This window comes from Leuciscus leuciscus (genome assembly GCF_965113295.1).
Source record: "Leuciscus leuciscus genome assembly, chromosome: 5".
NCBI lineage: Eukaryota > Metazoa > Chordata > Actinopteri > Cypriniformes > Leuciscidae > Leuciscus > Leuciscus leuciscus.
In genome coordinates this window covers 40,622,912-40,648,962 of record NC_138729.1, presented here as the reverse complement: position 1 = coordinate 40,648,962, position 26,051 = coordinate 40,622,912, and the positions used below count along the sequence as shown (strand labels likewise).

Genomic DNA, 26,051 nt, shown 5'->3' with positions numbered 1-26,051 from the left:
ACTTGGGGATTGCATTAGCATTTTTTGCTACAACAACAGTTGTTTTAAACAGTTGTGTAGCTTCTTCTCAAAAAAAAAAAAAAAAAAAAAACATCCAATAATACATGGAAAATGGACATTCAATGTGCTAAATGTGTAATATTTAAATGTCACATAAATACACATGCACAAAAATATACCTACTTGCACTGAAAACCTGCACCCTCTAACAGGATTGTAGCATGATGGATATAATCCTGCCTTTTCCATTACTCACACACACAAACACACACACACACGCACACACACACACATTCACACCTTTCCCCAGTAGACCTGTTCCAGCGTGGGGCCGTGTCCTTGTAGGGGCTCCAAAATGACGTCCATGAGAGGTCTAGGGGCTTCAGTGTGAAGCTCTAAAGCAACCAGAGAAACAGAGGAGGACTGAGATGACTGATTTGAACACACTCACAGTCTTCTAATCAAATCTCCTAAAAATGAAGCAATGAGTGAGATGATTGATGAAACCTCATTAGAAATTAGCTGTAAGGGGAATGAAGCCCATTAGCATTACACAATGATGCTCTTGACAATTCCCTCTCTTTCATTCTCATGTGATCTTTCTTTTTCTTATGCACAGACTCTTTTTTTCCTTACAAAAGTACTGTAACAAAACTGTGATTATTATGATAAAATTAAAACTATTAAAACTGTTTTGTTAATAAATCTGAAATAAATTGATTGATGTTTCTTGAGCAGAAAATCAGCGCATTAGAACAATTTCTGAAGGATCATGTGACACTGAAGACTGGCATATGACACTGAAAGTTCAGCTTTGCCATAACAGGAATAAATATATATATATATTAAATATATTTAAATAGAAAACAGCTTTATACATTTTAAATTGTAATAATAGTTCACAATATTACTGTTTGTATATTTTTGATCAAATAAATGCAGCCTTGGAGAGCATAAGAGGTTAAAAACATTTAAAAAAAATCTTACCGATCCCAAACTTTTGAAGAGCAGTGTATGTGAAATGTATTAAATCTATTATTTAATATTATAAATAAAAATGGAAAACTTTAAACCATTGCTTTGGCCAATAATGAACTGCAAAGAATTATAACATTTAAAAACAAATATAACAACCTCAATTTTTTTATTTATTTTTTTACATCGTTACATCGTTTTTTCACATGTTTCACAACATAATTTTTTTTATTCAAATATTAAAAACTTCACTATATTTGCAAAGTTGATAACTGTGGAAATGCATCATCACAGTCTGTGAAAAGGGTCCATACCATGCTAAAGGGGTATTTCACAATTGTAGGCAGTGGCTAAAGACTGCAAAGAATAAAAAATATGGAGAGAACGCCGCAACGGAAAATCTAAAAACGTCTGTGTCTGTAGTCAACATTTCAATCTGGATGACAACGAACACAGTGTTTTAGACCAAACAAAGGGGAAAACTGAAAGAAACCGCCGTTCTGTCAGTTCCGCCCAATTCCCTGAAGCAAAATGCTAGCGCATACAGGTAAGAAAGCTGTTGCCATAGTTTTCCATATTTACCGCTGTTTAAAGAGTAGACAAAATAGGGTAAAAAATTTTGTATAAACCTATACTGTAACTGTTTTGTTAATAACCCTGTGTCGATCTTACTGTTGGAAGTTGTTACTGTAGTTTTCAAGAAAGCCCTGGTGCGTTTTGCGTCATCTGGCGGACTTTTGCTAACAAATAAACATGAATTTCTTGGTCCAGGTAACACGGAGAACGAGTAAACATTGTTCATTTACATATACTACTGACATTGAAACAATACAAAGTGGGTTGAAAATCGGAGAGTTACACTTTAACATATACACGTTCAATTGCATTTACATTTCGCTTAAATGAACATCATGGTACTACCGTGATAAGTCCAAATGACTTTGGCATGACCACGTTACCAAAAACCATGTCTAAAAACATAGTAGCCTACTACCATGGTGCTTTTTAGATATTTTTTTTGTTAATGCTTTTGCTTGCGGCAAATGTATCTGGCAAAAACTGTCATTGACAGGACATTGCATGTATCACCTTTTACTGCACCAACCCAGATATAGAGCCACAGGAAAGCGTGCCGCTCCAGGCCACTTCTGATTGAGGTGATGCCGTGTGAGTTGTGGTAATTGTCCAGCGCCCCTGCAGTGCCCACGCTCTGGCCCTAGTGACAGAGCAGCAGAACACACGCTCCTCTCCGTCCAAATGACTTTTTTTCTCCTGAGAAAGAAACCACAGACTCTCACACATACATGGTAATTAGTCACATCTGCACACAGGCGTGCAAGTCTACCCCCTTCCAGGCTTAGTACAACCTCTTCATTTCTTTACTACTGTAGAGGTCTAGCACATGATGGCAGCATGTGTCTAGTGCAGAGGCGAGAAGCTACACTACAACAAAACATTCAGCTCAAGAAGTGAATATATTATGGAAGCTAAACCCTTGTTATCTGATGTCTTCTGGAAGAAACTATTAGCCTAGCGCTATTAGCTTCCTATTAGCTTACTGTCCATTGATTGCCCTGGGGCCTGTTCATCTGAGGACCAGCCCGGGGCACCTGGCTGCAACTTGATGCAATAACAACCTCAGCATGACGTTCTCCAGAGAAGAGATCATTTTAGGTTTACAAACACTTCCGCAGTCTTCCTCACCATATATATATCTATATATACACACACTGTTAATTAAAACTCACTCAAATGGCATGAAACAGATATAGGCTACTTGTACGTTAAAATGTAAAATGGAGTGGAATAATAAATAAAATGTTAAGGTAGCTATAGAAATAAACATCAAGATATAATTAATTGTTCCCACAGAGGAAATTATGCAACCAAACTACAGTAGGTATATATGCAAGGGAGAACATGGAGAATTCACTAAGAATTACATTTCACCAGTTGAAAAATCGGTGTTAAACACACATTTTCATGGTGCAGTTCCCTATCTTGTGGGTCGTTTAAGAGTGCATGGTTGTGAAGAATGCAACAGACTATCCTAATCTGTGATTGCTTGAATGGACTGCACAGTCTCACTGAACCACTGCAGCCCAGACACCTGAATCAGCGCTTTGATGTGCCAAATGTTCTCTTGTCTACACCGAGTGTCTGGATGTGTGCCCATGTTATGATGCTCTTGTCTCACTTTTGATGGATTACTGCTGCTATGATCAATAGAAAACATACACAGACACCTCTTTTAAATAAAATTAGGTTTACAGCATTTGGCTGGTTAATTGCATCAGGTAAATATTTAAAAAATGAAAAATTACATTGACAATCATGAGATGACTTCAATGATAAATAAACTGAAAACAATTCTTGAAAAAGTCTGTTGACTTTTTAGAGGCAACATAAATAAATAAATTAAATAATACTAAAACAAAATGTGGGATCCCGCTTAGGTGTCTTTAACTACTATGTTCTAACCTCACCTAAATTAATCGGAAAAAGTTGTCAGTTGACTTAACTTTAAAAAAGTGAGGAAACCTGTTGGATTAAAATTATTAATAAAGTTCATGTGTAATAAAAAAAAAAAAAAGTTATGTGAACTTGAAAATTCCACATAACTTAATTTTTCAAATATGCATAAAGTTTATTTACTTAAAATTAACAGGTTTCCTCACTTTAGGTTAAGTCAACTGAACACTTTTTACAACAATGCAATTATTGTGTGCATACATGATTTTAACATGAACTGTTGTGTTTAAAATACCTATGTAATTACAGCTGTAATTAATTTATGTAATTATATAGTAGTTAAAGATACCGGTTAAACTTTATTTTAAGGTGTCATTGTTACAGTGTAATTATATATTTAAGTACTGAGTAATATTAATTAACTATATGTACTTACTATAGGGTTAGGGTAGGATTAGGATTTGGTTAAGGGTTAGTTGCATGTAATTATGCATAATTTACTGTTAATACTATGGTAAGTACATTTAACATATGTAACAAGGACACTGTAAAATAAAGTGTTACCAAGATACCTAATATAAAGTGTGAACAGATGGGTATAACATTAATTCACTCATTAATATTTATTTAAAAAATAAATAAAACACATAATGTGTATCTTTAACTACATGTAATCATATGAGCAAGCAGAAAGTAACTGATTCAAGCCTCACAGTTAAGCTGCATGAACTTGATTCACTATAAAAGAACCCACTCAGAGTAATTCGTTCGAGAATTGGATTGCACTCGTTGCCCTATTTGTTTCTGATTCATAAAAAAAAAAGTTCATAGGAGTCATTAGTTCAGGATTGGACTAAACTGGTCGTGCTGACTGTTTCGCACTGTATTTTCAGTAGAGGTGTCAGAGTGAATAAAACTTATATCACAATAACAATAACTGCTATTGTTAATGTTTGCAGTTTAAACCCTCTGAATGAATTAGCCAAATGCTGGAGGATTATTTGAGGGACAATGTAGTGTCCATTGACTTTTTCATTGTAAAACATTTTTAGCAAATTCTTTTAGAAAGACTTTTTTAGTTATGTGTCTATGTTAAGCTAATATTACAATACTGGCATCCATTGGACCCTTCAGACCAATCAGACGTCATCATTGTACTAGTGTGGGCAGAAAGAGCCCTTTCTGAGTCAGCGATCCAGATGTTATTGTCCCATTTCTGATAGTGCCTTTGAAAAAGAAATTTAAGCACGTTTGCAAGTTTGTTCAGTCATATTTACGAGGCCCAGTGTCTCGTAGGAAAGTAAACTGTACCGCATTGAGTATTTTCTTATTGTTGCCCGGCACATTTGGCCGGCAGTGCAATGTAAGCAGAGATTTTACGACTGGCCAGCTAATGCACATACAGGAGGCAGTAAAAGAGTAGCACATCCTCTTTAAACTAAGCAGATACTATCTCAAAGTGATTTGCTATGTATAATGTATGTATGGTGATCACTACAATGCCTGAGCAAAGATATACCTTTTTTACTGTTCCCTTTTGGAGTTCTCCTGCTTTTATTTTCATATGCCATAAATTGCTGTTGACACTGAAAATAACCATGCACCTCAAAGTGCTGCTCTACACCGCTCAACAACACATGAACCATTAATCATACAATCACAGAATTTCTTGCATGCCATCACTTTAATAGATTTGAAAGATTACTTTCTCTTGAATGTGCTTATGCTTATTTATCCGTACCCGCTCCTGAAAGCTTCAAAGCTACCAGCTGGATGTAAACATATTTCCATTTCATTATGCATCTAAAGGGTGTTCATGACAGATGTATTCTTAATACAAAAAAAAAAGAGCAAATAAATGTAATGCTTTTAATTACTAGTCCAGGGTTTTTAGATCATTTGACGAGAACGTGTATTTGCGAGGTTTTATTTCTCTCTGGAATCTGGATGTCTGTCCTTTTAGATACCTTGGTTATGTGGGCGTTGAAGAGGACAAGTTGTCTCGAGGAGGTTGATTCCTGACTTGCATTTTTAATTCCATATTTTCAGTCAACCTGATGTTGACACTCCCACACGGTCTGGGACCCTGAAATTACATTCACGCATATTTAATGACACGTCAAGACACGTCAGGTCATTTTTGAAGTCTCTGTTCACCATTCAGTTTCATTGAATACAAAAGAGTTAAGTAACATCTTTCTTACCTAACATCTCCTTTTGTGTTCGATGGAAGCAAGAAAATCATACACTTTTGGAAGGTCCTGAGGATGAGTAAATGATTTTCATTCTGGGTTGAACAATCCCTCATTTTTAAAGGAAAGCAAACTTGCAAAATAAAAACTCACTTATCTGAGAATTTTCTGCAGGCAAGTGCGTATATTTGACCTTAATGGCATCAAATCCTTGCACTCCACTGCTTTACTGGCAAAATAAAAGACATTCTGATTTGAAAAATGAATATACTGAATGAATGTAAATTGATGATCAAGAGAACTGAATGAAAAGAATAAAACAGGCAGAATAGAGTGGAAATTGAGCTGACAGCCATGTAATGCTATTTTGAGATCTCAGGCCTGCCTTCTAATCTTCAGACACCCAGGCCAAGATGGACGTGCAAAAGATTCATAAGTGGAACATTGTGGAACGCCACAAACAATCGCTCTATTTGAAGGCTAAACCTGAAGAACGGCCACCCTCTGTGAGTATGTGGTCTAACCCCCCTCCGATTCTTCCAAAACCAGCCTGCGGAGGAGAAACAAAAAGAAACTTTAATGAAGGAAGAGGAATAGAACTCAGAATCCATGGGAGATAAGCATCTCACTTAAAGGGAGAAACAACAAGGATGAAGATTATGATGCCAGAGAGGTGATTCTCTATATAGAAAGACAGATTTAAAAAAAGTCGAAGGAATTGTGAAAATATGAAAGACGACTGTGATCACAGCTGACATTAGGTTCTATGGAGCGACACAAAGTGCAAAAAAAAAGAAGAAAAAAAGAAAGAAAAAGTGTGAGACACAGTGAGAAAGGGCTAAATCAGACATGCTCACTAACAAGGCTGGGGGTTTAAGGACGCTCCTGGATGTCTCAAAGGAGGAAGAAGAGAACAGGAGGCAAACTCGCCCCCCTCGTGGTGCGACATCACAGGGTACCGCTTTTTTTCCCTAACTACCTCTCCCCCCCCCCCTCCCTCCCCCTCCAGGTCTGGAAGCAGAGATGCAGGAGCACAAATGTGGAGAGTGAGGGAGGAGAGGGTGTGCATTCTGAGATCTTAACCAGCGGGAGGTCTTCATTTAAACTCTCAACCCCTTGCCTTCACACTACATTACAGCTCATATGGGTAAGGGAGATAATAAGACTCCGTAGTAATCCATAATCCGACTGAGACCTCAGCGAAAGTGTAGGAAGGTGTAGTCAGATCCGGGCAGAGAGGTATTGCAGTCATTTCAGAGAAATTATTTAATATAAGTCACTTAACTCCTTACTGTCACTAATTAAGAAATGCTTAAGGAAAAATTATATATACTACAAAAATATCAAGTGAGTTAAATAACAGATTTGAATTTTGACCTGTATAGTAAAAATAGTTGAAAAAGGTTGGAAATTTAAATGCATAAATAAAACTGTAAATGTAATATTACAGTTTCTGCTCACACTTTGATGTGATAAAGTTCAAAAGACCCAAACCAACAAGATAGTTTCCTGCTAGAGAAGCTTAAAAGGATATTCCATCATACATTATTGGATTGAAATTTATAATATTCATATTATACATATCACACATGTATATATGATTTTTTTTTTAACTAGTCAAGCAAGTGATAGTGAAAAAACAACAAGAAGTGATTACCAGTTTCAGAACCTAATATAAACACTTTTCTTTATACATTCATATAACTTTAAACCTGAAATCTTGATGTTGATTAAAAGCTCATGTTAATATAATAGTATCCATGCACTAGCAAAATATTTTCTGTGGCTCAAGCTTTTAGGAGAACAGTCAAAAAGTTATTTCATGATTTATTTACAACACATGAAGTACAGAGAAACATAAAAAAATAAAATAAAATTCAAAACGTACTTTCTGCATCACATACAATAATTATTCCAGCATGGGTAATGTACCGTCATACAGTAAATGTGTGTTGCGCAGTTGGAGATTTACAGACACACTGGAGCTTCGTGCTGCCCATTTATTTGTGCCCTGTGTGTTTGTGAGAAAGCACCCTTTAAGTTATTCATGATTTTGGGGATTTTCCGCGGCAAATACAATCCAAAGCTCTTGAACAGAAAAACAGAGAGCTGGTAAAACAACAGGCTGCTCTGAAAGTGGGATATGAGGAGAGAAAAAAAAAAGACATTTTGAGACTATAGTGAAGAATGAGTTCATGTGTTTGGATGAGAAAAGGCGATGAAACGCAAATCAAACAATATGAGGAAAAGGAAGAAAGAAAGAGAGAGAGAGAGAGAGAGAAAGAGAGATAGAGAGAGAGAGAGAGAGAAGAGGCAGAACGATAGTATAGATGATAGGAGGGGGCTAAAGAGAGAGAGAGAGAGAGAGAGAGAGAGAGAGAGAGAGAGAGATGGAGAGAGAGAGGGAGGGGGGAATTTCCCTCAGGGGCAACGTGTTTGTGCTCTCTCTCTCTCTCTCTCTCTCTCTGTCTCTCTCTGTCTGTTGTTCATTCACTCATACACACACTCCATCCACACATTGACAGACACACGCAGCATGTAGACAATTTCTAATTCATTCACATTCCTCACTCACACACACATTTTCTTCTTACAACCTTGAGTTTTATTTCACCTTTAGTCTGGAGAAGAAGCTACGCCACCGCAACTTCAAAACTGCCGTTAGAGAGAACAAGAGACAGAGAGAAGGAAAGAGACAGGGAGAACAGAACAAAACAAAAAAGAGGCTGGAGACGCACTGAAGGGCTCAGAAGGATGGAATAGAGAAGAATGAAAGACCCCGAAAACATCAGGACGAAGCACTCCGACACACTTCAAGAGGGAAGCTGACTGAAGAAGACAAAGTTCAGGTAAGCTCTCATCCGGTTTTCTTTCTCAGTTTCATTACCCCCTGGTTGGCAGGCGTGTTGGGTCAGAGAAACTCTGTAAACTGAAACATTTCTGTGTTCCTCAGCAATGCCTGAATTTAAACCAGAACTTTGAACTGTACTTAAGATCAAATTAAAGAAATCACATGTGTATGGTTGCCTACAGAATGTCTGAATTAAAATGTGCTTTAAAAAGGTGAATTTATCTTTAGTCAATAGCAGGACTGTAGACACTGTCTTCCTACAGACCTGATGTTTGCTATATAACTAAGAACAATATAGGATCTCAAATCTCCTGAAAAACACACTTTTATTCTTTTGGATTTTTCAACAATATAAATATTTGCAAATCATAAATTATAGTCATTTCTCAAATATTTTATGATTTTATTCACCTTCCAGATGATTGAAGCGCATGTTTTATATATAATGTACACACATTTATTTTGTCTTTCATTAAAGTAGCAAGTAAATGCTTGTGAAATTACCAAATGTCTATGCAAATCACCTGGTTTAGTGAAAACAAAACCAGTCACATGGGTAATTTTTTTGAAATTGAGATTTATATAGCGTCTGAAAGCTGAATAAATAAGCTTTCCATTGATGTATGGTTTGTTAGGATAGGACAATATTTGTCCGAGATACAACTATTTGAAAATCTGACATCTGAGGGTGCAAAAAATCGAAACATTGAGAAAATCGCCTTAAAGTTGACCATTTATGTTCGCGATTGTGCTGCATTCACTCACAAAAACAAATGTTTTATATCTTTACAGTAGGAAATTTCCAAACTATCTTCAAAGAACATGATCTTTACTTAATATCCTAATGATTTTTGGCATAAAAGAAACATTTTGACCCATACAATGTATTATTGGCTATTGCCACAAATATACCTGTGCGACATGTGACTGGTTTTGTGATCCAGGATCACAAATGTTATACACAATAGCTACTGTAGATATGAATACAAAAGCTGTTTGTGCACTTAAAAGGCTAAATATTGATTCAATACACACACTGTATAATTAAGTAATACATATTTGGATTATATTTGAAGTTTTGCTTAATGAGAAAGTTCATTTTCAGATTAGAGATTTACATTCTCTTGTGTGTGGATGTGTATGCGAGTCAGTGGTTTCTAGAAGGTTGTGGGGACGAGTAGGTTAACAGGGCTAATACAGGTATGTTGTGTGCTTCACACATGACACAAAAATTACTGTATCACACTAAATGCAGCATGTGACTTCACACTCGAATTTAGAGCTGATGTATAATGAAAAGGGAAAATCTGATGGGCACTAAAATGTAATAATAAAACAATGTATTCACCTCACTGATACTGACATGATAGCGAATATTCAGATTGATCCAAAAATTCATAGTCTAAATCCCATCCCTAACTATAACCTACCACTAAAATCAGATAGATAATATGGATGTTGTTCAAGCCTTAGGTCTAACCGAAAACCTAAAATCTGATTGGTTGAAAATAATGTTGTGCTAGGACCAACAAGGATGTTGATCCAGAAACATGTCCTACTTGGCGAAATCACAGTAAGCTGCTTTCCTTTACATAAACATATTTGATTAAGATGTTCAGTGCAAGATGTTGACAAAAGAATGAGAATAAAACAGATGGATCTAGATATAGTGAGCTATTCTCTTGACGCTGACTCTGAGATTAGACGAATCTCTGTCACCTCTGAGCTAGCAGGACTTCATGGGGGCATAAAATGTTGGAGCATTAGTGATAGAGGAAGATGTGAATAATAGATATCATATTTTATGAGCGCAGAACTGCTCTAAGTGCAATGAACCATACATAAAGAAAGAGAGAGATGAGAGGAAAATAGTTGCCTATATATCTCTGTATAAAAGTTTTCAGAACAAGATCAAACAGGTTCACTCCACAGCAAATCAAACAAAAGACGTGTGGGCTGCTTTTATCATAACACATACATCTAGAATATGGAATACAAATCCACATCATTGTTAAAAACAATATATATATATATATATATATATATATATATATATATATAATATGGCTGAAAGAGATGTAGTTCATAGTGTTTGATAGTCAAAATGCTTACTCTATTTCAAATTCAGCAACATTTATGCATTAAAAATAGAGATTATTAAACTATGTGCATATTACACAGGCAATAGAGGACAAAATAACCTGAACATCTGCCAGTAGCAGAAATAAAAAGCAGAATAAAGCAGAAAAGAAATCAAGTATTAAATGGGCCTACTAGTCGATGCCATATTTAATTTGAAGTGAATAAAAAATAACCTGTGAGATTAAATAACTTGTACTGTCTTAACATCCTGTATTTGTCTAATTTGTAATTTGAAGCACACAATACAACAACACCTATTCTAATATTGTGACCTATATATTGTACTTTTAGAGTATCAGAGATACTCTACTCTACAGAAATAGCTTACACATAGTGGTCATCTGACTTAGTTTATGGATAACTAAATGACATGGTGGGTCATTAATCTGTCAGTGAGTCACTTATGCTATCGTATCTTACACAGAAACCATGTATTACACCAAAACGAACACATTCACACACCAGGAATATACAGCTGAAAGGGCCAAGTCCAAACTGGACAGCTTGGAAACCCCATTGATTGACAGATGGTCAAATATGGTGTGGGGTTCCCTATTCAAACAGAAAGATGGACACTGTGTACATGTTAAATAAGTCAACTTGTAGTAGAAATTCATATAAACAGTTTTTAATAAACTAAACTCTAGAATCATCAGCATGGAACACAAACAGGAAGTGACATGTCTCAATTCTGTCATCTGTTGTAGGTCAGCCTAGCATTTTTGGGGATTGTGTCTCCTTTTTTATCTGACTTTAAGTACTTTTGTAGTTGAGACCCCGTGATATGCATTTAATGTCCTAACTCATCTTGTGATAAAGTGAGCGAACTCAGGCCATATACGGATAAGAGTGAAGGTTACGCTGTGGCACAGAGGTGATTATGTACGTCAGAGGGACTGTACTCCAGACAAAACTGCTCTGTTCTCGGGGAAAAAATCCCCATAAAGTCAATGAAAACAAACCAGTTGATCCTTTTAATATTAGATTGGCGTATCCTTGGATAAGCAGACAGGGATTTGTGTGTGTGTGTGTGCATGTTTATATGCATGTGAGTGTGTGTGCTGTCTTCTTGGTTTGTTTCTTGGGTCATTAGTGCTGACAGTTTTAGTCCATTAGGAGGACAGGACACTGCTCTTCTTCTGACCACCCTTCACGCAATGCTCTCCCCTGCAGTTTAACGGACCCGAACCACAACACAAGAAAGAAAACAGGGAAAAATGAAACCACAAACCCAAACAACACGGATCCACAAAACACTGCGCATTACCACAGGCCCGAGAACACCCCAGAGGAAAATGTTATTGCTTAGAAGTTGCTCTTTCATAGCTCAGGAGACGTACAGCTATGCTTCATTTAGTTATGAGTTCTGAGTAATGCTTCATTTGAGTATCAGCTTATACTTTGAATTGTGCTAAACTATAATGCAAATAACTTAAGACAATTATTTACTTAGAGACACGATAACGCACAGCAGAAAAAGATATGTTTCCCAGATGAGCAGTCAGTTATAAAATACAGCATTGCTAGTAAGCTATTATTCAGAAATGTTTTGCCTCTGAATGCTGACATGTCAAATAAATCAAATAAATCTCAGGTTAACTTGCTAGAAACAGTTAACACGTGTTAGCGTTCTAAATGTACCTAACTGTCTTTTTGCCATATGTATGAGATGAGAAAGAAACAAGACACTGGTCAGAGAACTGGCATTTTTGCAGCAATCGCTCATGAAAATAACATACATCACAGCCTTTGTGAACCCATCCTTAAAGGGGATATATGTATACATTTCATGCATTAATCACTTTTTTATTGCCAAAGTCTGAACAGCTTGTAATGAAACTTTAAAAACGAGACCTTCCCCGACTTCCTAGGTTGTCTATGAAAGCCTGTAGACTGATTTTAATGTAAAGGACTCAGGATGTTTTTGCTGGGAAAATCAAAAGGATGCGACATTAAGAGCGCTCTCGAAAACCTCTCTTCCGTTCAATGACACATGAAACAAATGTCTATGCAATGTTCAGGATAATGCCAATAGAACTACTGTAATGCTAAGAATTAATTCACACTATAGTCTCACATAGCCAGAGATTTTTAGTCTGAAATATACTTTATAATCAAACTTTCAGTGTAATTTTAATTACCATGATGCCAGTGAATTGCAGAGCTATACAAACATATCCAGATCGCTATGATCAGATGCTTTCTAAACTGCTGTTTTCTTACCGCTGTCATGTTGGTGTGTGAACAGTTTTTGTTATTAAGAGGAAAGTACGCAATACTTACATGTTCATCTAAACGTTGCCCTCAGCAGCGTGGACGGGGTTGGGATGGTATTTCCAACTTCTTTTTAAGTGAAGAATGAAAAATAACTGAGTATGTCAGGGCATTGAATCAGCTAATAACCAGGGTTTCTGAATTCTACATTGAATTCCCCTTTAACCTAAGCATCGATCCGGGATGTCTGTGGAAATTCCCAGCCCTAATTTACTCTCCTGATCCAGTTCCATTGCAAAGCATGCTGGAAACTAGAAATCCTCTGCCAAGTTTCTGTCAAAATTATTCACTCTTTAAAATAAAAGTCCTTTATTGGCATTGATGGTTCCGTGAAGAACCTTTAACATCCAATCTTTCCAGTCCACAAATTGTTCTTTGGATTTTCAAAATGTTCTTCATGCTAAGAACTTATGAACTGTTCACACAAAGTTTCTTTGGGGAAAAAACAATGGTTCTTCTATGGCATCACTGCAAAAACCCTCTTTTATAACCTGTAGTCCCACCACAAAGGGAATGATATGGTGGTATTGCTCAGATAATCGTCAGACGATGATAAATATTTGAGTTCATACTGAAATCGCAGTGTGTGTGTCATTGTTGAGATCTCTTTTAAAACTCTAGAGGAGACATACTAGAGTCTTTTGTCAGGAGAAAAATGAGAGAAACAGCAGACTTAAGCAGAAGTCTTCATTCACATTCCATTCTCATCACAGTCTAAGAAATAACTGAGGCATCAAACATATCTCAATTCCTTCCTACGGGACAAAAGCATTGCTAAGCATGTCCAAAAAAACATATCAAATTCGACTGCATCTTTACATGGAGGTCTCTACTCCCCATACATATGAAAAACCAACACACTGCAAAACAAGAAAAATATCATCTTATAAATCTCACTCCAAAATGTCCCACAAAGTGCAGAACTGCCTGGCATTACACAGCAGGGCCCGACGGGACCCCCTTCTTTTCCATACACACACACACAAATCATACCACTGCTCACAATATAGAAGAAAAACAACAGCCAGTGATGCACAAATCTCCCTGCACAGCACATCCATTCACTGCAAGCATATCCACAAGCAAAAGATATAGCCGGCGCTCAAGGCCTTTTCAACGTGCAAGCGGTTAAAGAATTACAAAGATGTTTTTCACTGTTCTTTGAATGTGAGAGGATTTAAGGACGAATAAAAAGCAGCAACCTGGCGTGGAAATGCGAGCACAAGAAAAGAGAAAGAGCAGAACCAAAGACGTTACTTCTGAGATTTCAGAGCGGCTGAAAGACGGCAAGCTCGCATGCAGACGCACAACCACCTGCTCCGAGACTGACAGTTCCATTCAGCTGGCCTCTAAACAACTTTTTCCTTTCCAGGGATTAATTGCCAATTGCGAAGACAAATCTCGAAAAACACTTTTTTTGGCACAAGTTCATTCTCACCCTCTTACTGTTTGTTTTGTAGAAACACTCTCTATCTGTCTGCCCATTTTGGGATTCACTTGACAAATGGAATAAAACTAATGAGACTGAGAACCACCCCTAGTTACTGCATACTTTTACACCTCACAGCCAAAAGGACAAAGCTGGTTAATACATTTTATACCTGTAAAAAGGTATACTCAAAAGATGAAATCAAAATTGACAATTCTTCTTTTTTTATGGAATATTCCAGTATTTATTATAAATTATTTATCCTTACACATCATTATTTTTTTTATTCATGTAAAAAATTATATCCGTCCCTCATAATATTTATTCAGAATATCTTCCCCTCCCTATTGCAACACTAATGGCATGTTTACTGCATTGAGGGCGAGACAACCTGTCACTCACATGACATCACAGGAACAGGAAACATAACTATTTAATTATCCAATCAATTCCTAATGGACAAAATCAAGTCCGTCCCACACGTTTTCTTGTTCAGGAAGCTGTTTTACTCAAAAATATGTCACAATAAGGAAGAAAAGACTATCACAACTTCCTTTTCATGCAGACATTAAAGAATTCACAATTTCTGAAATGAGATGTTTATCCCGAAATTGTGTCATTTACTCACGTTTTACATGGAACAGAAAAGAAGAAGTTTAGCACAATGTCCCAGGTGCTCTGTTCTATACAAGGAAATGGTGATTGGTGCTGTCAAACTAAACAAAAAGCACAAAATAATACAATAAAAGTAGTCTATTCAACTTGTGCGCTATATTTTTAAGTCTTCTGAAGACATGCAATAGTTTTACATAAGGAACAGGTGGATTACTTGGGATGATCTGCTAAACTTCTTTTGTGTTTCATAGAGGACAGCAAGTCATCACGTTTGGAATGGCAAGAGGCTGAATAAATTATGACAGAATAAAACATTTTGGGTGAAATGTCCCTTTAAGAATCATAAGATTTTTTTTTTTCAGAAGATCCATATCTCTCTCCTTCAGCTCTAGTTTAAACCCTATATTAATTCAGACATTCATCAAAAACTTGCAATAATGAAGTAAACTGGTGTAGATGCATTTTAACTGACACATTTAAACTCTTGAAATGATAAGACAAATTTGAATTATTGCATATTTTTTAGTCTGTACAATACCCTTCAGAAGTCATGTCAGCAAGATTTAAAAATAATAAATGATTACTTTTATTAATCAAGGATGCATTACATTTTTACATTGTTAAAAATGCGGTTCTTTAGAACTTTCTGGAACAAAATCATGGAAAATGAATCAGTTTCCCAAAAATTTTTTTTAAATTAATCAACACAACTATTCTACTTAACTTTGAAAATAATATGTTTCTTGAGCACCAAATCAGCATATTACAATGATTTCTGAAGGATCATGAGACACTAAAAACTGTAGTAATTATGATGAAATTCAGCTTTGCCATCACCGGAAATTACATTTTAAACATTATTTTCAGTTGTCTCACAATCACAAAGTTGTGTTTCGATGTCATACAATATTACTGTTTTTACTGTATTTCTGATCAAATAAAAGCAGCCTTTGAGCATAAGAGACTCAAAAACATTTTAAAAATCTTACCTACTCCAAAATTTGGAACAGCTTTAGCACTTGCCCTATAACACAGAACATGTTGTGTTGTTGATTTCATCTGTCCCTTTTCATTAGATTTCTTTCACTCTACAACATGAAATCATTAAATGTGTCATTTCAGCCCCCATGCCTGGTGTGACCCTGCAGTAGCTGTCAGGTCCACATGCTCAGTTCAGTTGTGGTGGTTAGTTGTATTGAGCAGAACAGTCCATCCTCCATCTGTCCACCCACCCCTACAGAGAGACAGATTACCCCTGACGTGACCACTGACTCTCAATATTTACCCCTTCCTTCCAAATCTACAATATTGATATTGCCACACACACATGCACACACAGGAAATAGATAGATCATTTCCCCTGTTGTGAAAGGCAAACACAAATCACTTGACATGTACAGTACTACTAACCCGATCTCTGCCCCCTGTGGCTCAGTCCAGATTGCTTATCATTGAATTATTTGCTTGTCATACCGATTTGATAGCTGAAAGCAAACAATAATTTTAGTTAATGTATTTTAAATACATAATGATAATATATAATTCAGTCAACAGTCTTTGAGCTATCAAAGCGATAGGGCAGAGAGAAACATTTACTGGCTACATAAATTCTCATAATGCTAACCCAAAAGCTAATTTTCCACTAGAATTTCTAATGGGTTTTTAGAATAGTTTTGTAGAGTGTGCTTTTTGAATTCAAGTTACCAACAAGTTGAAAGTTGCTACTTAAGATAAGTTCTAGTGGTAATAACAATCCACTACGTAGTACGACCTTGTGCAATTTGATTTCTTTTCAAAGTGTTAACCTCAGAAAATACTGTACACATCCTTCTGAAACACATTAGAAACTAGAACCCAAGCTAAAGAATTCTCAGGGCTTTATGAGAATAATAGAAGAGCACATAATCTATGATGTGACTGTATCACACACGAAAAGATTGCTAGTCACGAGGATCTGTAAAACCTGATCAGACTCAGACACATTTCCATGCCAATAATGTTGCCATGTTCTCCATGCCAACAACCTCTTTAATTAGAGTGAAGTCCCCCTCATGCTTCCCCCTCCCCTTTGCTGGTACCAGACAGCAACCCCCCAACCCATTTTCAAACCAAACACCACAACGCTCTCCCCTAACACACACACTCATACTCACACTCCTCATTATCAATGCGAGGAACATGCAGACCAGAGGGGGCTGTAGAGTGTGTGATTCGATTGACCCAGATCTTCAAGTGCAAATGAGAGCGAGAACGAGGGAGAAGAGGGAGGAATGGAGAGAGATGGAAGTGAGGAAGAGTGAGAGGCTGGTGGGGTGCAGGGAGGTTCATGAAGAGACTAATTTGAGGCTTAGTGGGGCGTCCGTGTGCTAAAAACTAAGCAGATTTGCTGAAGGACAGTGTCTATTGGACAGATTGAATGAGATCTTTCAGAAGCATCCAAAGGGACAGTTTCTGCACATTTTTCCGTTTCTTTCAGTCCGACGACAGAAACAATCGGATCCTCTCAGACGCCGTTTAATCCTCTCGTTCATTCTCTCTATTTACATTCACTTACGAGAAAGAGGAGGAAATCCAGGCGAAATCTTAAAAGTCATTCGGCTTTTTCCCATAGTTGGGCTGATTAATCTTTTTGCACGTATGTGTGTGAGAGACAAATCAGCTGTCTTATCACCTTTAATAGATGAATCTATCCATTTTTTACAATCCACATCCACGTTTCACTCACATCTTCTAAAAAAAATTAAAAAAAAATAATTAAAAAAAACCCTAAAAACGGGACATCTGATTTAGGACTGGGTGTTTCTCAGGATTTTTATTTCCTGATAAAAAGACCAGAACCTCAGAAGTGCCATCAAATGTTTTTGTGTCCAACTTCTGTACTCAAAGAATGACACATCTGCCAAACATAACAAAAATGTAATTTGCACAAGCTAACATGCTCTGCTTCTGTAAACACAAAGCTGTGAAGATCTGTCAATTCAACATTTAACATTGCATAATATGTAATTTTACTGTAAAATCCTGTCATATTTTAGTTTTTTTTACAAATAAAAACTATGAATAACCATATAATTTACAGTGGGAGGACATTTCCATAAGTCCCTGCATGCGTGACATCAAATATGAATATATTTTATATAAATAATTTAGTATCTCATATTTGTGTTATCAGTAATGTAAATTAGGGTTACATTTCCTGTTACTTATTTACTTAATTGTATTGCATTATTTTAGTGCCATGTGTGTTCCCTGTTAATTTTTATTTATGCGACTATTGGCCTTCTATTGTACCACTTGTATTATTATAGTGGTTGTCAGTACATTTTATGGTAAAAAGCAGATTTTGGCCATTCAAGTAGATAGGCTATATTAACATAAATGATACACAGTTGTAAAATCGTTGTAAAATATACAGGCATCAATATGTCATCCATAATACCTGAAACATTGTGACCGTTTTTTGTTTTACGGTAAATTTCTGGCAACCCTATAGCTGCTGTTTTTTTTTTAACCATACATTTTATAGTAAGGAGTTGAAATGGAAAAGAATTATTGTTTAGACTGTTGAACTTCCAACCTAATCTTTTTCAGTTTTATTATTGTAAGAGACAAGGTAAGATGATGTTAAAAAGGTGTGGTCTAAGTTAATTTCCCTCTACACGCTTCAACCCTTCAAAGCTCTCAAAGTAGTGGATAAAGCCTTTGGAGGGCAGATATGATCACTTCTGCAAACAACACAGCTTTAGTTTGTTCACAAAAAAATTAATATTTTCTAAGACATCAAGGAAAGGTGACTAATGTGCATTGGTCATGCATGAAGCCACTGAGCTCTAAACATTCGAGTCAGATCAGAAACTGAGATAAAATGGTAATATATGACAGAAAGTTCTTTGATCCCATTCCCCGCAGGTCCTCTTTTTGTCTTTTACGAGAGACCAACACTGTTGTAGTGCATGCATGTGTACGCGTGAGTGTGTGCTGTTGTCTTGTGTTCACAAGCGAGTCTGCTGGGTGCATATATGGCCGTGTGCAGGATTACTGCGCGCTGGAAACAGAAGAGAGACTAAGTTTGCACTAAGCTGCAGGAGCCTAACTGCAAAAATGTGTAAGAAAATCAACAGAGGTTTGTGTGTGTGTGTGTGTGTGTGTGTGTGTGTGTGTGTGTGTGTGTGTGTGTGTGTGTGTGTGCGCGCATCACTGGGTTTTCTTTTAGTGTGCAATGGCATTCAGGAAAGAGGATTATATTGCACAGTATGAGGTGACAGTGGAGGGTGTTTATATTAGGGATGCATTTTTTTGTTCTCAGCTACAGACTTCGTCTGTGAGAGAGGAAGGGAGAAACTAGCTTTGCTTGCTTGAGAGTGAATGAACTGAAAGTCTGACTCAATCAGTAGGTCTGTGAGTCCCTGATAAAGATGAAACACACACACACACACACACACACACACACACACACACACACACCGAGAGAGAGAGAGAGAGAGAGAGAGAGAGAGAGAGAGCGAGAGAGAGACACGCTATAGATCCCTATAAGACGATTTGGGTGTCCATCAGAAGTGTTTTTTCCAACACAGTCCCATGATAGTTTGCAAATATTTTTTACGATTTGATGAATTGGTTGCACATTCATATGACTTTGAACAACCTCATTTGTACATTAAGTTAAATTTAGGGGTGGACCATCATGGTGAAGCTTAACCAACAAATCGAACTTTTTTGTACGAGTCAGGTTGTACGAATAACATCGGGTTGTTTTCTCCTATAGGGCAAGAGAGGCAGCAATCATGAAAACCCCAAGTGTACTGTATGCCCTGCAAAAAATACATGAGACAGTTGCAGTGCCTCCAAGTCACTGTGGTTATCCTGTCAATCTGATATCATGTTCACAAACAGTCCGAATATAATCAACCTGAATATAGGTAAAATGGTGAAAACAGAATAAACAACTTTTACATCATCATTACTAATCACCTTTGGTCACATCTAAAATCAAAATGAACATGAAATAATACATATGGTTGTGATGTGATTTGGGTCCGATCCATGACATCTAAATCCATTCATTCTTTCTCTCTCCAATAACACATATTCAATAAAAGTGGAAACAGGCCAATTAAAAATAATTTACATTAGAGGAATCACAAGATAATGGACCCTTTTCACAGAGTTCACAACACAGTTCCGTCTTTATCTATTTATTTATTTAGATGGAAATATCCTTTGTTATTATTACTGGCCCCAAACTTATATTTTTTGACAGAAATCAATACTTTTATTCAGCAATAAAACATTAAGTTGATAAAAAGTGACAGTAAAAGCATTTATAACGTTACAAAAGAAATAATGTTCTTTTACAAAATTGTATCTCGCATCAGAAGCAGCACAACTGTTTTTAACCTTGATAATAATAAGAAATCTTGGTTACACTTTATTTTAAGGTGTCTGTGTTACAGTGTAATTATACATTTAAGTACTGAGTAATAATAATTAACTACATTATAGGGTTAGGATTAGGTTTAGGGTAAGTTCCATGTAATTAAGCACAATTAAACGCAATTACTACTATATGTAATGTGTAACAAACGCTGTAAAATAAAGTGTTACCAAAATCTTTCTTGAGCACATATCATCATATTAGAATGATTTCTGAAGGATCATGTGACACTGGAGACTGGAGTAATGGCTGATGAAAAACTCATCTATACCATCACAAAAATAAATTAGCCTACATTTTAAAATATATTAAAATAGAGAACATGATTTTAAATTTGAGTAATATTTCACAATATTACTGTTTTTACGGTAACACTTTACAATAAGGTTCATTACTTAACATTAGTTAACTTAGTTAACATGAACTAAGAATAAACAATACTTCTAGCATTTATTAATCTTAGTTAATATTAATATCAACATTTACAAATAATAAATCCAACATTTATTATTATAATCAAGGGTTGTATTTGTTAACATTAGTTAATATACTGTGAATTAACATGGACAGCTGTATTTTTATTAACTGTATTTTTATTTTATTCACCATTAACAAGGATTAACTAATACAGTAACAAATGTACTGATCATTATTAATTCATGTTCGTTAATACATTAACTAATGAACCTTATTGTACAGTGTTGCCGTTTTTACTCAGATGAATGCAGCCTTGGTGAGCATAAGTGACTCTTTAAAAAACAAAAAACAAAACATTTTCTTAGTCAGTTAACACAATAATATCATATAATATACACACTCAAAACAGACACACAGCTTTCCACTTAGCTTCTGCAAAACAAACACCCCATGGCTTACTGTTAATACATACAACACAATCCAGAATATAACACTACAGATGCAAATACTGAAAATCTCCTTGTAAATGTATTGTTTTCTTATGTTATTTGGCTTCATTTGTCACCACCAACATATAACATAACCTGAGGAACAGGAGCAGCACATTCTGAGGATAAGCTTAAAGCTGCGAGTTGAGGGAATAAAGTGGGAGATATTAGACAGACACTCAGTCCCGTAATGGTAGAGTTGATGAGGCTTAGCAGCAATGATGACGCTGATGCTGGAGCAGGAGAGGCAAGACCACAGGGCTCAACACTTACTCCCAACTGTGTAATTATACAGCATACAGAGCAACACCACAGCTCGTTTACAAAGGCTGACTGCTCAAAACTAGATGAGAAGCAGATTAATAACCCGTGACTCCAGCAGCCGCAGGGTACAATAACATCACAACTGTGAGGTGTCTAAACATGGCAGGCAAGTCATTTTAAAGGAGTATAGAGGTCAGAAATAATGTCCTAATCAGCCTGTTATTGCACCCTTTTAGTTTAGTAATTTTCACCTATTTTCAAAATTGTCATTATTTACTCATTCTCATTCATTCCAAACCTGCATGACTTTCTTCCTTCCTCTGAACACAAAGAGTTTAACAGAATGTCTGAGCTCAAATCGTCCATTTAATGAAAGTGGATGGGGACCAGGGGACGTCGAACTCCAAAAGGACAAAAAAAAAAAAAAAGCACCATAAAAGGATAATAAAAATAGTCTATAGAATTTGAACACTATTTTCCAAGTCTTTCTCAACAGCCGTGGTCACCACTCACTTTCATTGTATGGAAAAGAGCAAATCGGACGTTCTGCCAAAAATAATAACTTTTTAATTATGGTTAGATATGAGGGTGAGTAAATTATGACAGAATTGTATTCCTTTTTGATATTCAACATTTTGACCATTTTAAGAGATATTTAATAATTTTGAAGAATTTTCATGATAAATTGCTTCAGTGGACAATGTACAAAAAAAACAAAAACAAACAAAAAACATGTAACCATAGCATCAGTTTTTAATGCATGGCTATACGACAAACAACTGCATAGCTTTGTTCCATCAGAAGAAAACATTATCCCTCAGTTTCACAGGCATGGCTTAAACCTAGTTCCCGACTAAAATGCATGACACTGTCTTAACTGAAAGCAACTTGGTCGGTGCCATTGTTTTGTCTCAAGATGCAAACCAGTAATGTTTTTTTTTTGTCTAAGGCATGTATATAAAAGCTACTTAAATGTCCTATTTGAACTAAGGCCTAATCCTGGCTTAATCTAAGCCCTGTATGTGAAACCAGGCCTATATCTTGTATGTGATGTGAGATTTGCGCTACATATACATGTGAAATACATAAACAGTGGAGGAAGCGCTCTTTGCATTTATCAGGATCATTCTCAAGGATATTAACCTTTCTATCTTTTACATTCTTACTGCAGATTTCTTAATCAGCCCTTTTAAAAATAAATCTTGGGCAAAAAGAACTGGGCTATTAACTCCAATGTGCATCTCATCTAGCTTAACTGGAATGACTCAGGAGAGATTTTTGAGGATTGTTCTGATAGTGACCACTAGTGGACAGCAGTGAGACTGCAGTGGGAATGTTATAAGTAAATTTCTCCAGAGAGATTTCTGAGGCACTATTGTTCATGAATGTTTAATGCGTTTTTTCTCTCTGTGTTTTAATAATTCTGTTAATTAAATCACACTGAGGAAGTACACTCCTGCCCTGCTGTTGTTGTCTTTTAACATGTTTTACATATGTCGTCTTACTAACTTGAATTTGACTGACAATGAAGCTTGATATCTTCTAGGATTCATTGTTATGAATAATTAATACTTTCCTGTGTGTCTTACTAATAATTTTCTCTGAAAGATAATTAATTGCTGTGCATGTTCGTTTTCAGAAATCGACTTCACCCAAATCAACAGCTGCTGTGCGTGTTTGTTTGTGTGCCGCCCTTGACCTGACTGGACCGACGCCATGCTGTGGACGCTTCTCCTGGCTTTAATTCTACTGCTGTTGCTCCAGGCACAGCTGCTTGTTTGCCTGCATGAACTACGAGCCTCTTTGACCTCAGTGACATCTGCGACCCCTTCTGGAGCTTCCAATGCCTCGACTTTGCAACGTCTGCCAGGGGCCATTATCATCGGGGTGCGCAAAGGAGGCACCAGGGCCCTGCTGGAGATGCTCAACCTCCATCCAGATGTGGAAGTTGCCAAGACCGAGATCCACTACTTCAACCTGGACGAAAACTTTCGTAAGGGTCTGGACTGGTACCGTGCCCAGATGCCCATCACCCTTCCTGGGCAGCTGACGGTGGAAAAGACCCCTGGTTACTTCACAGCACCACCGGCCCCAAGGAGGATATGGGCCACGAATCCAGCGGTGAAACTGCTGCTGATCATTCGTGACCCTGCAGAGAGACTCGTGTCAGACTATACACAAGTTCTCCACAACCGAATTCAGCAGAACAAGCCATACCAGCCACTGGAAGAGATGCTACTATCAAACGGACACATCAACACCAAATACAAGGCCCTTCAGAGGAGTTTTTACTACCAGCACCTGGCCAGATGGTTGGAGCTTTTTCCCAGGGAGCAGATACACATTGTTGATGGAGAAGCACTGATTCAGAATCCGTTCCCTGAGCTGCAGAAGGCGGAGAAGTTCTTGGAACTTCCACCTCGGATAAAGACAGACAATTTCTATTTTAACGTCACTAAGGGCTTTTACTGTATGATGTCTGCGGGACACGACAAGTGCCTGGATGAATCTAAAGGAAGACCACATGCACCACTCAGCAACGAGGCTTTCCAGAAGCTTTGCCGCTACCTGCGAGTACCCAATCAAATCTTTTTCAAAATGGTTGGACAGAGGTTTGACTGGTGCTAAAGACAGCCAAAAAATGACTGACAGCTCTCACAGAGACCGAGAGGTGCATTCAAAATACTATAGGCAACCCACTTTTGTGAAAATGTTGTAATGTTGTCAAAGAAATATGGTTAAAAATGCCTAGGTAACCAGTTTGCAAGAGGGCTAAGCATGGAAGCCAGCGCCAAAAACTGTTCTGAACACTAATACACCTACAGTTTGTCTTCTGTGGAAAATAGAATCTACAGGACTTCATGTGCTTTAAAAAACTCTTTGGACCAGTCTTAACTCCAAAAGTCCCAGTTCAAACAGACTGTTGATATGGAAATGAGGTTGAAAACATTGGCAATGCCCAGTTAGTGATGAGACTGAACTTGAAAACTCGATTTTCTCTAATAATAAACAAAGATAGAATGTGGATAGACATCAAGACTTCATAAAAATAAAAAATAAAATGTTACTGCAGTGGTACTTGAAGCATTTATCGAAAATACTGCTTTGTCATCTGTATAATTGTAGTCTAATCATTTAATTCTCATGTTTAATATACTAATTTGTACTTGAATATTTTATTTACTTTTTTTTAAATAGAAATGTATATTTTTTAAAACAATTGGTTCTTTAAATTGAGATATTTCATAATGTCATAAGTTAATGCACTGCAAAATTCTGTTTTCTTTTCAATAAATACATGTACATAAAACATCTCACATCTATTCATCTAAAACGCTGACATTATTTTGCACACTTCAGTCAACAACATTGTCACATTGTCAAATGTCTGCATTAACTTATTCTGTTTTCTTTAAAAATGTCTAAACCTTAATTTCAGGGGGCCTTTTGACAATAAGACATCTTAAGTGGAATGAAATGAAGGTGCGCTCAGCTATTTTCGTTTATGTTTTGTTTATGTTAGTCTCATCACAATTGAGTGTATGTAAGGCCTGCTCAATCGGTCCAATGACAGTTTCCAATAAGCAGGTGAAGGTTTCTGTGCGTTACTGTCTTTTCAGCGTGGTAAAGTAATTTACCGGTAATTACCTCTTTGTTTCATCTGACTCCAAAAATGAAAAAGGTTTAATTGAAGGTTTGTTAAAGGTGCAATGCGCAACATTTCATGTTAAAAATACCCATTTTTCTAACCCATACATGCTTAAACAATTGCCTGAGTGAGCCCTTCTCTGATCACTGCGATTGCCTCTATAATCCTGTACAGTAAAATAAATAAGAGGGATTCGGGAAGGAATGAGCGTGCACACCTCTGGTTGCAGTTTCGCTTGTCGCCAGAGGGGGCATAGTTCTGCAAAAACTCAGAGACTTGCGCATTGCACCTTTAAAGGGGAACTCCGGGCAATTTTTACAGGGCCCTTACATGACAACAAGATGCGTTTAGCAACTTATCCATTGTTTAAATTCACCTAAATAGTGTTTTAGACGGCTAGCTGTAGTCTCACGCTGAAGTCCCGTGGGAACTCAGTTGTAGCCGGAAAAAGGTAAATAGCAGTTTGCAGGTGGGAGGAGCGTAGTGTGTGAAGAGTGAAAATCATAGTTGCTCACAAGTGAAGAAGAAATGGTTCGCGTTTGTGCCGTTCTGAATTGTGGCAACAGAATGCGAAAATACAAGAACTTCAATTTTCATCATCTTCCTTTTCATGACCTCAAGATTCTGCAGTTGTGGCTAGTTGTACTTCAACTTGATGTGCAAACTCCCATACAAGTACTACGCGCTAAAGATTGCATTTGCAGCGAACACTTTGACAAGGATGACTACACAGACACAACACAGCGGGGTCATGGAAAGGAAGATGATGACAATTTAAGTTCTTGTATTTTCGCATTCTGATGCCACAATTTGGAACAAACAACTGAGTTCCCACGGGACTTCAGCGCG

The 26,051-nt window shown here is 36.8% G+C and overlaps 1 protein-coding gene and 1 long non-coding RNA gene across 2 annotated transcripts; one reads left to right on the top strand and one right to left on the bottom strand.

Moving 5' to 3' along the window:
* Window positions 1-1,687: 1,687 nt before the first annotated feature.
* LOC309498114 lies at window positions 1,688-6,865 on the bottom strand. Its single transcript, XR_014205856.1, has 4 exons — window positions 5,793-6,865; window positions 5,652-5,708; window positions 5,415-5,533; window positions 1,688-2,247 (listed from the first exon to the last, which is right to left on the bottom strand). It is a non-coding gene; the product is annotated as an uncharacterized lncRNA (long non-coding RNA).
* Window positions 6,866-7,967: 1,102 nt separating this feature from the next.
* Window positions 7,968-25,135, top strand: hs3st1l2 (heparan sulfate (glucosamine) 3-O-sulfotransferase 1-like 2). The gene is made up of 2 exons (XM_082168720.1): window positions 7,968-8,488; window positions 23,193-25,135. Exon 2 carries the CDS (start codon window positions 23,270-23,272, stop codon window positions 24,179-24,181), a length of 912 nt encoding a protein of 303 aa, XP_082024846.1. The 5' UTR covers window positions 7,968-8,488; window positions 23,193-23,269; the 3' UTR covers window positions 24,182-25,135.
* Window positions 25,136-26,051: the final 916 nt, after the last annotated feature.